Source organism: Tachysurus fulvidraco, chromosome 7 (genome assembly GCF_022655615.1).
Source record: "Tachysurus fulvidraco isolate hzauxx_2018 chromosome 7, HZAU_PFXX_2.0, whole genome shotgun sequence".
Lineage (NCBI taxonomy): Eukaryota > Metazoa > Chordata > Actinopteri > Siluriformes > Bagridae > Tachysurus > Tachysurus fulvidraco.
Window position 1 is genome coordinate 526,369 of NC_062524.1, and position 17,186 is coordinate 543,554.

General features: G+C 41.5%; 3 protein-coding genes and 2 non-coding genes across 11 annotated transcripts in view; all 5 read right to left on the bottom strand.

The window, feature by feature from the left end:
- fam234b (family with sequence similarity 234 member B) overlaps positions 1-2,876 on the bottom strand; it is a 9,377-nt gene extending 6,501 nt beyond the window's left edge. Inside the window, exons 1-4 of one of the 2 annotated variants that reach the window (XM_047816249.1) lie at positions 2,646-2,876; positions 2,385-2,519; positions 589-1,026; positions 29-151 (exon numbers count right to left, since the gene is read on the bottom strand). In XM_047816249.1, the coding sequence (XP_047672205.1) occupies positions 29-151; positions 589-1,026; positions 2,385-2,421 (598 nt within the window). In that variant the 5' untranslated portion in view covers positions 2,422-2,519; positions 2,646-2,876. Of the gene's footprint in view, positions 1-28; positions 152-588; positions 1,027-2,384; positions 2,600-2,645 lie in introns of those variants that run through there. The other variant, XM_027176279.2, reaches the window with a different exon arrangement.
- Positions 1-17,186, bottom strand: part of LOC113653753 (interferon-induced very large GTPase 1-like) — an 859,689-nt gene that overhangs the window by 501,916 nt on the left and 340,587 nt on the right. The gene's annotated exons all lie outside the window — the stretch shown is intronic.
- LOC113661816 lies at positions 3,800-3,954 on the bottom strand. The gene has a single exon (XR_003445109.2). It is a non-coding gene; the product is annotated as a U12 minor spliceosomal RNA (small nuclear RNA).
- On the bottom strand, positions 4,496-4,650 carry LOC113661817. Its single transcript, XR_003445110.1, has one exon. It is a non-coding gene; the product is annotated as a U12 minor spliceosomal RNA (small nuclear RNA).
- LOC125145192 (sushi, nidogen and EGF-like domain-containing protein 1) lies at positions 10,480-17,129 on the bottom strand. Of its 5 annotated transcripts, none has more exons than XM_047816277.1 (7): positions 16,973-17,129; positions 16,783-16,831; positions 16,046-16,072; positions 12,272-12,309; positions 11,244-11,522; positions 11,045-11,155; positions 10,480-10,728 (listed from the first exon to the last, which is right to left on the bottom strand). In XM_047816277.1, the coding sequence occupies exons 1-6, from the start codon at positions 17,003-17,005 to the stop codon at positions 11,096-11,098; spliced, it is 486 nt and encodes a 161-aa protein (XP_047672233.1). In that variant the 5' UTR covers positions 17,006-17,129; the 3' UTR covers positions 10,480-10,728; positions 11,045-11,095. The 5 variants fall into 5 exon arrangements, with proteins under 5 accessions (XP_047672233.1, XP_047672230.1, XP_047672232.1 ...); XM_047816274.1 differs by having other exon boundaries at positions 12,188-12,309; XM_047816276.1 differs by having other exon boundaries at positions 16,046-16,075.

The following is a 17,186-nucleotide window of genomic DNA, read 5'->3' on the forward strand; positions in this document are numbered from 1 at the left end:
TGTGTGTGTGTGTGTGTGTGTGTGTTACCCTTGATGTTTGCTGAGTAACTGATCTGCTGGCTGCTGTTGTTGATCCTCATGACTGAGAGTAATAAGTCCTCCACTCCGTCCCCGTCTACATCCCACAATGCCATGGGAGGTGACGTCACACCTGGAGAAGTGGAATGTGTCTAAACTGTGTATATTGTACCAGAACACACTGCACACACTACACACTACACACACACACACACCACACACTACACACACTGTACACTACACGGCGCACACTACACACACTACACACTACACACACTGTACACTACACGGCGCACACTACACACACTACACACTACACACACTGTACACTACACGGCACACACTACACACACTACACACTACACACACACCACACACTACACACACTGTACACTACACTGCGCACACTACACACACTACACACACACCACACACTACACAGTACACAGTGATGATACTCTATATCATTAAGTGTCACTGGGTGCAGTTTGAGTCTCTAAGCTCTATACACTAGAGACTGTAAGTAGATATGATGTTTCGTGTTATTAGAGAAATGAGAGTGTATCATACCGCCTGCATGTCCCACTTCAGTCTCCCACTCATTCTGTCTTTGTGAGCCCCTTCGTTGGCATGGCAACAAGAAGGCGAACAGCAGGACGAACATCGCGGCGCCGATCAGTGGCACTACAAACGCCGCCGTGCGCACTGCCGCCTGGACCTTCGCCTTCTGCCCCGCCTCTTCACTGACCAACCCCACACTGTCATCAGCCACACCCCCTGCTTTGCACCTCCTGTCCTTCCCACCTCCATGCCTCCATGTGTCCCCCTCGTCCTCATCCTCCTCCTGTAGCTCCGCCCCTTCCTGTCCCAGCCTGAGTGTGGCAGTGCGTGAATGGGATGTGAGACCGTTCCGTGGGTAATTAAGTACAAGGTCATCTTCCTCACTGTCATCCTCACTGTCCACCTGGGTCAAGGGGTCATACTCACCCAGCTCCGAGCCCTTCTTCCCTACACACACACACACACACACACACACACACACACATAGACAAAGTTAGTTACTGACACATCTTAAAAACATTCTGTGTCATTTTTGTTCCTGCTGTGTCTTTATATTGTTCAGATAAAAGTGTCTAAAAGAAAGCTAGTTAAAAGATAAGATTTTATAACTGAAATATTATTTTATTTATCACTGATATAGTTATTATATACAAAGGGGAGGTAAATGTTCATGTTCTTTGTTGCTTCCACCATCACTGAGTAAAAGTTAGTTAAAATCGTTCATCTGTGTCCTGTGTGTGAGAATGATGAGTGTATGAATGATGAGTGTGAGAATGATGAGTGTGTAAAACACAAATCCTTGTGTTCTGTGTTGTCAAACTTCACACACATGAAGGAGATGTTGTGAACACACCACAGCCTGAGGGCAAAATAAACCAGTGTGTAGATTTACTGGTCTGACAGCTTCATCATTAAAATACACTCATCAGCTGTGTGAGATCAATGTTCTTACACACACACACACACACACACCATCAGAGTCTGTTCAAGTCTCATGTTTCAGACTCTTTCATCAGCTGTAAAAACACAAAGTTCTTCTTTTCTTTCTCTTTTCCCTGATAAACGACAGGGTGGATGTTCTCCAGATGTTCTTATCTCTAAAACATTCTTACAAGGTTAAAACACAGCGCTAAGACAGCAGCAGGTCTGATCATGAAAGAGAAGAACACAGAAATTGTATTGTATTAGTTATTTAACGCCATTATAAACAAATTAAATTCCTGTCTTATTGTCTGATAAAGTTTCCACTTCAGGTTTATCATGTATTAATGCATTAATAATACTTTAATAATACTTTAATAATACATTAATAATACATCATTAATACATTAATAATACTTTAATAATACACAATACAGAAGAAATACAGTCCTAATGTTAAAACTGTCTCAGAACCTTTTTATATAGATTTATATAGCAATATTATTTTTGTTGCAAATGTTTTTTGTCAGTCTTCTTCTTCTTCTTCTTCTTCTTCTTCTTATTATTATCATTATTATTATTATCAGACCATGACCTGTGCTGTTAAATCAGTTGTACATGTGCAAGTAAAAACCCCAAATATCAGTTGTCTATAACGGTATAGAGGAAGCTGTGACTTTCTCCTGGGGTGAATGACTGGAGCTGATCTGGACCCCTGACCTGGTGTAATGGTGCCGTTACCCAGATCAACACCATGACGTCACTTCATTTCCAATGGCGGTTTGTTAACATCCCCGTTTGTCCCCCTGTCTCTCTCACACACACCTTTTGTTCATACACACTGTAGGATGTCGTTAGCATGTTAGCATGCTGCAGTCTCTTACCTGGCAGTTTGAGCGCACGTGACAGAGCCGTTGCCATCGCCAGTGACAGTAAACACCACAATAACGGTCCTGCACGCGCGTCCGTGTGCTCACTATGATCTGTGCGCTCACTATGATCCGTGTGCTCACTATGATCTGTGCGCTCACTATGATCCGTGTGCTCACTATGATCTGTGCGCTCACTATGATCCGTGTGCTCACTATGATCCGTGTGCTCACTATGATCTGTGCGCTCACTATGATCCGTGTGCTCACTATGATCTGTGCGCTCACTATGATCCGAGATACCGCTAAACCCAGAGGGGCAGGATCACAAAACCGCAATGCATTCTGGGGAATGTTGTGCCTCCAGTTATTATCCACTGCAATGTGCCTCTAAAACCATCTTAATAAAAGTTTACTATAAAACAGCAATAAACAGTAATCTACTTTAAAGCCTACAGAAATAAACACGTGAGTAAACATGAGTACACGAGGATCATCACCACCACCACCACCACCACCACCACCACCGGTATCTTGTTTACTTATCAGTTTAAGACATAAGGACACGTTAGAGATCACTAACACCGACACACAGAGTCCTGGCACCACGGATACGATGTAGACACGCCCACTGCCCGTGACCACGCCCCATATGCAGATTATCATGCAGGACAGCTGTGTCCTGTGTAGACACGCCCACTGCCCGTGTCCACTCCCCGTATGCAGATTGTCATGCAGGATAGCTGTCCTGTGTAGACACGCCCACTGCCCGTGACCACTCCCCATATGCAGATTGTCATGCAGGACAGCTGTGTCCTGTGTAGACACGCCCACTGCCCGTGACCACTCCCCATATGCAGATTGCCATGCAGGACAGCTGTGTTTTTTATTACTTTTTATTATAGATATTACATATTCCCAGGTGTTCAGTGCTCCCAGCTCCATATATATATAATCACTAATATTAGTGATAAAATAAATACTCCATAACACACATTTTATTTTAAATGCATTTCAGTTGTCTGTTTAAACATCTTATATTGTGGATCTTATAGTGATGTGGATCTCATATCATTATAGGGGGCAGATCACAACTCAGTGTTGATCTATTTATTTATTTTACAGCATAGGGGGTATTGGGGCAGATCACAACTCAGTACTGATCTATTTTTTTTTTTTACAGCATAGGGGGGTATTGGGGCAGATCACAACTCAGTACTGATCTATTTTTTTTTTTTTACAGCATAGGGGGTATTGGGGCAGATCACAACTCAGTACTGATCTATTTTTTTTTACAGCATAGGGGGTATTGGGGCAGATCACAACTCAGTACTGATCTATTTATTTATTTTATTTTTTTACAGCATAGGGGGTATTGGGACAGATCCCAGCTCAGTATTGATCTATTTTTCTACAGTAAAGGAGGTATTGGGGCAGATCCCAGCTCCACGAGGCATCTCATAAAGTAGATGAGTCACCTCAGCAGACAGACCTGTACCCCTACAAAAATTCTTCTCGCGAATGTGCACGAGGACGCGGGCGTCACCCCGCATCGTTATTTTCCTTACTCATCAGTTTAAGGCATGACGAGATCCTGTGTTAGTGATGAGAGCCACTGTGTAGAGCACACTGCACACTCAGGGTGAACATCACACGTCAAGTCTTTACACACTCATTCAGCACAATACACATGGATATTATAATGATGTGGATCTCATGTCACTATAGGGGGTATTGGGGCAGATCCCAGCTCAGTATTGACATATTTTTCCACAGTATTGGGGCAGATCCCAGCTAGCATTGATCTATTGTTCTACAGTATAGGGGGTATTGGGGCAGATCCCAGCCCAGTACTGATCTATTTTTTCACAGTATAGGGGGTATTTGGGGCAGATCCCAGCTTAATATTGATCTATTTTTACACAGTATAGGGAGTAAATAAATCCCAGCTCAACATTAATTTACAGTATATGGGTGTATTGTGGCAGATCACAGCTGAGAAACGATCTAATTTACAGTATGGGAACAGATCACAGTTCCGTTTTTATCTATTATTCCACGGTATAGGGGTGTTGGGGCAGATCCCAGCTCAGTATTGATCTATTTTTCCACATTATAGGGGTGTTGGGGCAGATCCCAGCTCCACGAGGCATCTCATAAAGTAGATGAGTCACCTCAGCAGACAGACCTGTACCCCCGCAAAAATTCTTCTCGCGAATGTGCACGAGGACGCGGGCGTCACCCCGCATCGTTATTTTCCTTACTCATCAGTTTAAGGCATGACGAGATCCTGTGTTAGTGATGAGAGCCACTGTGTAGAGCACACTGCACACTCAGGGTGAACATCACACGTCAAGTCTTTACACACTCATTCAGCACAATATACACACACTTACTCCATAACACAACACAAACACTACAACACAACACACACACTTTAAAATACACACACAAATGTTAGATATAGAAAGAATCTTAATATTCATGACGTTCAGACGGCGGTGCATTGTGGGATTGAACGTGACGTCACTGTAATACCGTGTTCTGATTGGCCAGGAACTCCGACGGGTTTATTTATTTACATTTCACACGTCAACAAACATTAGTCCTTATAATAAGCGCTAATTCACAATTGTTTTTATTAACGCGCTGTTTTACCATATAAACGGTTATATCATTGATGATCTTTAATACGTTTTAGGACTGGCGGCAGTTCAATAAGGAAATAAAACAGGAAAAGGAGCTGACATTTCAGCTGAATGTGGCTATTTTTATACGTATAAAAGTTTAAAATAATTTATTTCATGTTATAGTAAACATTTTGCTTTAACGGCGTTTAAACAGCTTTAAAAAAGCAACGCATTGTTTTTTCTTCGTCTTTGTTGATTTCCTGCTCCTCTGCGCCACCTGCAGGACTGGAGGATGGAGCAGCAACACATTTACACCTGTTGTTGTACTCAGTGTCTGTTGGGCATCATGTGAAATCTTTATAACAAATGTTCCAATCATCACAGACACAAAGATCAGAGTATAGAGTTGAAATGATAAAACCAGATTGTTCTTATAGTTTATCATCATCGCTCATATTAACAGTATTAACAGTGATCAATTTGTACATATATTTACCTCATGATTTAGTCTCTATTCAGTCTTTGCGGTCGTTGTGACCCCTGTGTTTGATGTCTATCACATCCTTAAGGTTGTAGTTTCTGATTTCTTGGTGTTGTAGAAGATACCGGTTTGTGGCATCTTTATGCTGCACTCACAGGCCAGTGACCTCGTATAACAATGTCTTTATGTCCGAATGGTGTTCATTTACCAATACCATGTAAATCCTCCTCCATCTGTATCCTTGTCATGTGCTAGAATTCTGCCGTATGCTGTTCTCTCTGTTCTGTTGCACAACGATCACCTTTATCTTCTAGACTAAGATACATGATCGTTGTTAGTTCTTCTTCACATCAGAATTCTGTCCACCAGAGGCTCATGGTGAGATGATCAGTGTTCAGTCTCACTATTAATCTGATGTGTTTCTGACGTGTGCTTTTTACATCTGGAACAAAGACTTCAAGTCGAGTCAAGAAGCTTTTATTGCCATTTCTGCACCCGCAATATTGTCTGAACATACAGTATTTACGCTGGTCACTGCTGTTTCTGTCTATTGTCTTTTGTGTGTAGTCTTGTAATTTTTTGTCTTTTGTCCTGCACTGTCTTGTTTGTCTCATCCTGCACTGTGTACACCAGGTTACACTAAGACTTACTAAGACTGCTGCAGTTAACAAAATCATTCACAAAAATAAATGCTAAAAAGCCCCCAGAACATTTAACATGTTAAAACAGGGGTGGGCAAACTTTTTGACTCGCGGGCCACAATGGTTTCTAAAATTTGACAGAGGGGCCGGGCCAGAATAGGAGATGGGTGTGTTTGTGTGAACTAATATAAATTAAATGTAAAAACCATTACATGATAAGATTTGGCCTCCAAGAGGCAGCAAAACACCATTGTGCTTAGTTTATTGTAAAAATTGTTTTACAAATGTATTAATATAATAACGTAGTAATAAACTCCCATTCAGTTTCAGTGGAAACTGTTGTTGGGCTCTTTTTTTGCAAGTACATCAATGTCTGGCGTTATATTTGTTGTGGCAATTCTCAAGATAGATCCGAGGTGTTGGTCAGTTAACTTGGATCTGTGACGGGCTTTGTCGATGTTCATGACTCTGAATGTCTGTTCACACACATAGGTTGAGCCAAACAATGTCAGCATCTTCTGTGCCATCCTTCGGAGGTTTGGAAACGTGGCTTCGTTAAGTGAAGCATAAAAGTTTGCCTTTGCTCTCCGGACACAAGAGACCTGCTGTCTCAACCATGCATTCTTTTAAAAATTCGCGTTCGGAGAAAGGCTTACTGGCCTTTGCTAATTTCAATTCCAGCAAAAAACTTGCCTTAGTACTTGACTCTTGATTCGCAGTTTGTCTGTGAAAAAGGTTTTGCTGACTCTGTACATTAGACGTCAATCACTGAGCTGCAGCCGCCCGTTCTTGTGGAGACTGTTTACTAGCGTAGTTAGCATGTTTTGTGGGAAAATGACGGCTGATGTTGTACTCTTTAAAAACTGTTACAGTTTCTTGGCATATCAGACATACAGCTGTTGATCGGACTTCAATGAAAAATATTTTGCTGTCCACTCTTTATTGAACACTCGGCACTCTCTGTCTATTTTTCTTTTCTTCGGTCCGCTCATTTTTACTGGAGGGCTGAAAGTGCAAAGCGCCAAAATGAAGTAGAAAGAGTAACCGTAATGCATCACACTTAAGGGTCAATGTCTTCGGGTGCGCCATCTGCTGGGGAAAGATGGAAATTTCAGCTTGGTAAAACTATTGTGGCGTCTTTATAATAAAATTTATAATAAAATACACGAGCCGTAGTTTGCCCACGTCTGTGTTAAAACATAATCTAGAAAAGTTCTAGTTCACCACATTTAGTGTTAGTAAATTTCAGGACTCACTAGTGAAGGTCACAGATAGAACGTGTATCAGATGTCAGAGCATTGTTAGGAACAGCCTTCACCTGAGGGAAGCACTAATCTCATAAGAATCAGGAGACTCTGCTTTTCTGTTTGAGAGAAACAGCCAGCTTTGTTTAATTAGGGCCCGAGCACCGATGGTGCGAAGGCTGGAATACGGGCATGGCAGGGGGGCTCTGTAGTGCCCCCTGTAATACAAAAACAAACATTTGTGCACAGATCGGGCAATTATGTACGCACATGTACGAGAGTTGGTACGCACATAGATCTCACTATGAGCTCCGCCCAACAGGAAGTTGGCCAAGTGCATGCGGTAAACTTTTAAATTCAATTCAATTCAATTCAAGTTTATTTGTATAGCGCTTTTTACAATAGACATTGTCTCAAAGCAGCTTTACAGAACATAAACACAGAGCAGAAGGTAAACATAATTAATGATAAAGGAAATAACGAATAAGGACATTCATGCGATTGACACCAAAAGTGGTCAACATGATGCCGAGATGTTGGACTTGCTAAATTCTGAAGGGATTTTTTGATATCTCGAACGGTGCCGCCACGGCGAGGCGACTAAGTTATGGCGAATTCAGAGAAACAGGAAGTGTCTTCTATCTAAGCCAAAAAATGTCTTATTGTGATGACACGCGGTGTGTATGTTCGGCCAAGGATTCCAATCGCATCGATGTACTTATTGTGAGTCCCTTATTTTACAAATACATCACATTTGTCAGCTGTTAAGTGTGGACATAAAGGTCAGACAAAGGAGTGTCTCTTAAGACCCACCGTGCATTGTTTTCTGGGAGGCACCGTATAGCGATAAAAAAACGTGCGAGGGCCGCCATCGCTGCCTGCAGCGATATTTCTATCTTGTTATTGACAAATGGATGTTATTGTCTGTTAGCAAAAAGGAAGGATAGGCTGGATCTACACACTGCTACACTGATCAGGATAAAGTTCTTATGGTGTTTGACTTTGGCATGAAGAAGGTCTGATGCCTGGCAGATGTCTGAGGTATAATTGAGGTATAATTATTTTAAAGATTGATTCCCGGGAAAAGGGAAAAACATGCAGCACTTTTGTTATTTTCCTGTGATAATGTATAATAAGACTTGATCTGCCTCTCGCACTGTCTCTCGTTCCTCCTCTTACTCACCAGTTCTATTTTAAGAAACAGTTCATTTCCACTGCGGAATCAGTTGCCAGGACAGATCTGCTGAAGTGCCATCGCCAGTTTTCCCACAGTGAGGATACGATTGTTCAGCTGATTGATGTGAGATTGCAATAATGCAGACTGGGCCTGTTCCAGGTTTGGCCATGTGACTAAATTACATCGGCACAGTGTGATCTGTTGTTTCCATGGAGACACCCCCTGTCGATGCCTGAAGGACTCTCCAAGGACAAACATGGCTGTAGACGCCATTTTTATCTCTTGAAGCAGCTGATCAGGCCTCAGACAGCCATGAACGGGAAGTTAAGGTCACGTGTCGAAGATTTCAGGCTTCTGAATAAAACTTTTTATTCTTAATAAGATTTTCTACACAGAACATATGATGAATAGATTCACCATGAAAGCCTGGTGTGATATTATGAAGCTTTCAGGCATGAAGTCTGCCTACAGTAATGACAACTAATTATGTAAGTTTTTTGATTCTAATGTTTCTTGACTTTCTGTGGTTTAATCTCAGTGTTTGTCTTTAGCAATACAACAGAACCTAAAAGAAAATTGCTTCCAGAATGTGAAATTAAATTTTATCACATTTTAAAAATGTCTTGAATCCACATTTGAGGTTTGGGCTGCATGTAGAAAATTATATTTACATTTAATCACTTTTAATAATTACCTTTAAGTGTACATTTGATTCTACTGTAATATGTTGAACATTTCACTCTTTACGGTTTACTGGTAGACAATTGTAGAATTATTTTGTACAATAAGGGCTTATTAATGCGGAATAATCTGATTTCAATTCAACTGAAAGCAGCATGGACAGAAATCTGCAGAAAGCCATGATTAAGTGTTCGGGACAGACAGCATGGTGAAGCACTGACACTATATTAGTATTATTTTTTTAATCAAATTTATTTATCATAAAATACAATAAAAATGAATAATCCAATGCATAATGATTAACCATTGGTCTACAGAAAGACAGAAAAAACAAATATGTAAACAATTATATATGCAAATTCCTGTATGAATATTTATTAGCATGTGCATTTTTTACCCCATCCTTCAAATATTGGACAGTTTTCAGTTAAAAACCAGTGGGTGATTAATTACTCATTGCTGAGCTGAACAAAGTATTGGCACCCTTCTTCCCATCACTCAGCATAACTGAGCAGTAGTTTATTTTCAGGCCACATTGCTAGAGCTTTAATAATTGTTTAAAAAAAACCTGTAAAGGATCAAATATAGCACATCATCTTCATGTTGGAATCCTGAACCCCAGACCAACGTTATCTCACCCTCTGTTACTGTCCTTTTCTTCCTCTCTCTATCTGATATTCTGTCTCCTTATCCTTCTCTGTACATTCTGCATTAAATCGCATGAAGCATTCACTGATGTAGAATAGTTATTATCTCTTTATTCTGAGTGAAGTGTCTGTGTCCACATTTCTATAATGTCATAAAATGAAATGCAAGCAAGGAAAAACAAAATGTCTGTTCTGACACTTGTCTGTGTTTGAACAGTTACGGTGCAGTGCAGAGAAGTGACCTGTTTTTTAAAGCTCGATTGTAGCAAATGTTATTATTATGTTTGTGATGAATTCTTAAAAAAATTGAACTCACAGTGATATCACACCCACCCACACACACACACACACACACACACACACACACACACACACACACACACACACACACACACACACACACAGTACTACAGAATTTATCGACACTAAAGGCAGACTTTAGATTACTACAAGAAATCTTTCAGTCAGACTGTCACAAACTACACAGCCACATTTTCTCCACTCATAACTCCAACCAGGACATTATTTTATAGTCCTTACTCTAACTGTTACTGTTGTGGCTCATCTGTAGAGTGAAACTATGTTGAAATAATGTGAGAAACAATATAATAATGCATACAGATAGAAGTTTATTAAAATTTTAAAACAAACCTGAAACATTTTCAGGATTTGTGCAGAATTATTTTGGTTAATCAGGAGATACATATAAAGACATCATTTAATTGATTTACTAATAGGATAATTAATGATTAATATTGCTTTATGATTCAGAAGTCATAGAAACACAGCATAATGATCTGGATGTTCAGAAAATCCAGTGAAAGACTTTTTCATTTCCTCACATCTGGTCCTAAACATCTGTAGACAACAAAAGGTGAAATTGAGTGTAAGAAGGTAAACAATTGTAATAAGACTAGTGACATAAAATTCTATAAGAATGTGGTCACTGCTTTTTAAAGCCCTGAGTTGTATTTTTCATTGTAGTTTACTGAGAACTCCTGCTGTGTCTAGTGGACTTAAGTGATCTCTACAGGGATGAAATGGGATTATGACCACTTCCCAGTCTATGGGACTGTAACAGGTTTTCCCAGTCACTACAATGCTCAAACACAGTTTAATGGGTTTCAAAAAAAACTTAAATGTGAAGTAAATCTATTTTATTATTAGTTTTTACCTCTTTTTTGGGGGGGTCCGGATAAAAGGCCCCACGGAGACTGAGGCACTATCATGGGTGCCCAAAGACCTGCCTGAGCGGTGGTGATATCCAGGGAATTTTGAAGACATTCTTTGTAAACATCATTGTGGTTATTTGTTAAAAATTCACATGTGGTGGTCATTTGAATTCCATTTGAGTTCTAAGAATATCATCTTACCGTATTACTATACGAAAAGTAGGCTACTCTGTCCCACTTTGCAACAAAGACCCAAGTAGCACTGAAACCCAGCTTGTGGAAATACTGGTTTATGTCTTGTGTAGCTTGAGTCAGAACACTGACCGAAGTGAACTGTTGATATGAGATGACGCCGTTTCCACGATTATCAATGTCAGTCCAAAATAGAGCAATTATGTCTTGTCTACCATTCACAGGGAATTGGTAGTGAGAGGATCTGGACAAAGCTTGAACAAAGGTTAGATGGCCATTGTTGTTCACCTACAAAAAAGATCATCTCATTAAAAACATCACAATATTCAAATCATTCACCTTAATCTGTCTTACATGAATCAATTAATTTATTCTGTAACCTGTATCTAAAATGTTCATATATTTTTTATCATCCATGTTACAATATGTGACTCTTATGTTTAACAAAACCACATACAAATAGAGCTTCAGATGAATGCTAGTTAACTTAAAGAACTTCAGTGACCACAGAACAGAACATGGTACAACTGTAAAGCATGTACATCAGCCTGACTTTAAGACACTATTACTACAACAGGTAATAACAATGAAGAACTACTTAGCAACCATAACAGTGACTTCTTGTTAAACCTCGCATATTCTTTGTGATCATTTATCTCCATACACTTGGGTTGCAAGAGAGTGAACTAGAATTCATTTGCTGTTCATTTTGTTTGTAATGTGGCACTTCATTTTCAAGTAACCTGGTGGACTCTAAACATATTCAGGTCAATTACATTTTATTTGTATTGCTGTTAATGGTGAACATCTGGACCACATTCTGCCAACTGACTAGCAGATCAAATGAACTTGAAGCCCAGATTACAACCCTTATATGGATGGTTCTGGCCCATGGGATATGTTTGCACACATGGTCTAGCTTGACCAAATACTAAAAAGAAAATGTAGCTTACAAACACTTGGTTGTATGACCTTACAAAATATATAAATGCTTGTTGAAGAACAATAAGAGATGAACTTCCATCATCACTCCGTACATTTACAGTGTCTCCAGTTCCATATGGGTAAAAGGGACCTAATACAGCAGATCAGATACACAAAACATTAAATAGTCAAAATATGAACATTATTTAAAATTTCAATTTTGTAAAAATACATTACATAAAAATATGTAATAAAGCATATGCAATTAATTAATTAATATATAGTTAATATAGTGCCAGATTCCGTGTCCCGCCAGCTCAGCAACCATGTGTTGGAGTTCACCCCGGTGAACGAGAGTGTCGTTTCCCTGCGCATTCGGGTCGGGGATAGGTCTCTCACGGTTATTTGTGCTTACGGGACAAATGGCAGTGTAGAGTACCCGACCTTCTTGGCGTGTCTGGAAGGGGTGCTGGAAAGTGCTCCGACCGGGGACTCCGTCGTTCTACTGGGGGACTTCAACGCTCACGTGGGCAGTGACAGTGACACCTGGAGGGGCGTGATTGGGAGGAACCGCCCCCCGACCTGAACCCGAGTGGTGTCCTGTTATTGGACTTCTGTGCTAGTCACAGTTTGTCCATAATGAACACCATGTTCAAGCATAAGGGTGTCCATCAGTACACATGGCACCAGGACACCCTAGGTCAGAGGTCGATGATCGACTTTGTGGTTGTTTCATCTGACCTCCGGCCGTATGTCTTGGACACTCGGGTAAAGAGACGGGCGGAGCTGTCAACTGATCACCACCTGGTGGTGAGTTGGATCCGATGGCGGGGGAGGAAGTTGGACAGACTTGGCAGACCCAAACGTACTGTGAGGGTCTGCTGGGAATGTCTGACAGAGTCTCTGGTAAGAGAGATCTTCAACTCCCACCTCCAGCAGAGCTTCAACCAGATCCTGAGGGACGTTGGAGACATTGAGTCTGAGTGGACCATGTTCTCCACCTCCATTGTCGACGCGGCCGCTTGGAGCTGTGGCCATAAGGTCTTTGGTGCCTGTTGTGGTGGCAATCCCCGAACCTGGTGGTGGACCCCGGAAGTAAGGGATGCCGTCAAGCTGAAGAAGGAGTCCTATCATGCCTGGTTGGCTCGGGGGACTCCGGAGGCAGCTGATAGGCACTGAAGGGCCAAGCGAGCTTCTGCCCGGGTGATTGCGGAGGCAAAAACTCGGGTCTGGGAGGAGTTCGGTGAGGCCATGGAGAAGGACTATCGGTTGGCCTCAAAGAAATTCTGGCAAAGCATCCGGTGCCTCAGGAGGGGGAAGCAGTGCCCTGCCCACACTGTTTACAGTGGGAGTGGGAATCTGCTGACTTCGACTGGGGACATCCTCGGATGGTGGAAGGAATACTTCGAGGTTCTTTTCAACCCCACCGACATGTCTTCCACTGAGGAAGCAGAGGGCGGGGGCTCAGTTGTGGACTCGTCGATTCCCCAAGCTGAGGTCACTCATGTAGTTGAGAAGCTCCTCAGTGGCAAGGCACCGGGGGTGGATGAGATCTCTCCGGTGGTGGATGAGAGTCTCTGGATGTTGTGGGGCTGTCTCGGTTGACACGCCTCTGCAACATCGCGTGGAGGTTGGGAACAGTGCCTCTGGACTGGCAGACTGGGGTGGTGGTCCCTCTGTTTAAGAAGGGGGGCCGGAGGGTGTGTTCCAACTATAGGGGATCACACTCCGCAGCCTCCACGGAAAGGTCTATGCCAGGGTACTGGAGAGGAGAATTCGGCCTTTAGTCGAACCTTGGATTCAGGAGGAACAATGCGGGTTTCGTCCCAGTCGTGGAACACTGGACCATCTCTATACCTTCACCAGGTTGCTGGAGGGTTCATGGGAGTTTGCCCAACCAGTTCACATGTGCTTTGTGGATCTGGAGAAGGCTTTTGACTGTGTCCCTCGTGGTGACCTGTGGGGGGTGCTCTGGGAGTATGGGGTCCGGGGCCCTCTGTTAAGGGCTGTCCGGTCCCTATATGACCGGAGCAGGAGTTTGGTTCCCATTGCTGGCAGTAAGTCAAATTTGTTCCCGGTGCATGTTGGACTCCGGCAGGGCTGCCCTTTGTCACCGGTCCTGTTCATTACTTATATGTACAGGATTTCTATGCGCAGTATGGGGCCGGAGGGAGTCAGGTTTGCGGACCACAGGATTTCATTTCTGCTTTTTGCAGATGATGTTGTCCCGCTGGCTTCCTCAAATCAGGACCTTCAGCGTGCACTGGGACAGTTTGCAGCCGAGTGTGAAGCGGCGGGGATGAGAATCAGCACCTCCAAGTCCATGGTTCTCAGTCGGAAAAGGGTGGCTTGCCCCCTTCAGGTTGGTGGAGAGCTCCAACCTAAAGTGGAGGAGTTTAAGTATCTTTGGGTCTCGTTTATGAGTGAGGGAAGGATGGAGCGGGAGATCGACAGGCGGATTGGTGTATCTTCTGCAGTGATGCGGTCGATATACTGATCTGTTGTGGTGAAGAAAGAGCTGAGCCCCAAGGCGAAGCTCTCTATTTACCAGTCGATCTACGTTCCTACCCTCACCTATGGTCATGAGCTTTGGGTCATGACCGAAAGGACGAGATCCCGGATACAGGCGGCCGAAATGAGTTTCCTCCATAGGGTGGCTGGGTGCCCGCTTACAGATAGAGTGAGAAGCTCGGTCACTCGGGAGGAGCTCAGAGTAGAGCCGCTGCTCCTCCACGTCGAGAGGAGTCAGCTGAGGTGGCTCAGGCATCTGTTTCGAATGCCTCCTGGGCGCCTCCTTGGGGAGGTGTTCCAGGAATGTCCAACCGGGAGGAGACCCCGGGGAAGACCTAGGACACGCTGGAGGGACTATGTCTCTCGGCTGGCCTGGGAACGCCTCGGTATTCCCCAGGAACAGCTGGAGGAAGTGTCTTGGGAGAGGGAGGTCTGGGCATCCCTGCTTAGACTGCTGCCCCCGCGACCCGGCCCCGGATAAGCGGTAGAAGATGGATGGATGGATGGATAGTTAATATATGATATATAATTAAGTATATTTATATATACAAAATAGTGTAGTATTTACAAAATATATAGGTATTTACAGTCAATAGTTTAATATTTATATACTTAAGTGTTATGACCTTACTATAACACTTCTCCACTGTAACACTCAGACTTATGTCAGACATTAAAATAGTCATTTGAAGAGTTTAAGGTATTTGGGCAATTAGTCCTACTTAATATGAAAACACAGGGGGCCCAGCAGTGGAACAGGGACATGAACTCCTGACCTTCAGATCGGTAGTACAACACCTTAACAGGGCTGCCACATCCCAGAATTACTGATGGGAAGGTCATAAGTTCAAATCCCAAGTACACCAAGATGCCACTGCTGGGCCCCTGAGCAAAGCCCTTAAAACTCAATTGCTCAGTTGTATAAATTAAAATGTAAGACACTGGATAAGGTTGGATAGCTATAGTACTCACACACTGTATTACTCCCTCACTGTAACACTCTGCCACCATAATATCACCACTGTAATATTCATGTATTAAATGCTTCTTTACTTATACATTCCCTGATGGTATATGGCTATGGGAAAGTTAATAGGAAGCACACAGCTATGGGGTATTTGTGGTTAGCCTTGTATGTAGTATAAATATTACTGGTTGAGCTATTATTATTATTATTATTATTATTATTATTATTATTATTATTATTATTATTATTTGTTAGCCTTATGTTGGTCTATATCAAATCAATTTACTGTAATTTTCTCTCACTGTGCCAACATTAGACAAACAAAAATAATACAGAAATTTATAAGTTTATATTTATTACAATGAGAATTGTAATGTCATATAGAAAAAATCTAATTGAATTTATTTACCTGTTGATTGGGCCATACTTAGGTCCACTGCTAGAAACAAACCAGATAAAGTTTACATTAATTATAACATTTACTTTTGTGCCAAAGTTTTATTTTAATACGCAATGTGTCATTCAATAAATAAACTGAATCACTTTAAAGATCAACAGACACAAACAAACAAACAAACAAACAAACAAACAAATAAATAATATATATTTTTAATGCTTAACGTATAAAATCTAAACTGAATTCTACTTATACATTGTTTCCCCTGTTGTTTGTTCCACTGCATAAGGTTTACAACCATCATTAATGAATTTATGAGTTTATATTATTTATATATTATATATTGTCAATAGTTAAAATTGGAATTAAAATTTCTTTATCTGTTGATTGGCTACTATTGTGGGCCACTGCAAGGAACACAACACAAAATGTTTACATTAATTATATATAATGGGACTTCATACAATTTAAAATAACGTGATATTAATGGTTAAGGGGGTGTTCAGTCGTTTAGCTTTAGGTCATTTGTGCTGTAATTTAAGCATCATGTAACATAAGGTTTAGATTTAAGGTTTAGATCATTGGCTTTGGCTGATTATGTTTTACTCTCCAAGTTTTCTTTCTAAAGTCTCAAATTGATCAGATTTGTTCTTGGAGCCTAAGGGTTTAGATTTATACTGTGGTACAATTTTTGATTTACACTTGTCTTCTTATGACAAATAATGAATGATATGTAATCAGAATCTTACCATGTAATATCAACACACACAGTGTAATTACACACCTCATTGTATAGGTCTGTGGGAAAAACATGTCAATTAATAAACTTACAAATTAAGTAAATAAATTTTTTGTATTAATGCACATTTAAAAAAACAAAAACAATGTTATTAAAAATAATTAAACTAATAATTTCTCTTCAATTATCTGTCACTTTACCTCCCTGCTGGAGAAGTCAGTGCTGAGCCTCATTCTGCCTCTCACTCGCTCTCTCTCTCTCTCTCTCTCTCTCTCTCTCTCTCTCTCTCTCTCTCTCTCTCTCTCTCTCTCTCTCTCTCGGGGTCTCTTAGACTTCAGCTCTGATGTATCTGTTAGTACTGATGCAAGTCCTACTCTACTTCCCTCTGCAGCGGCTTTTGTGGGCGGACTTTGT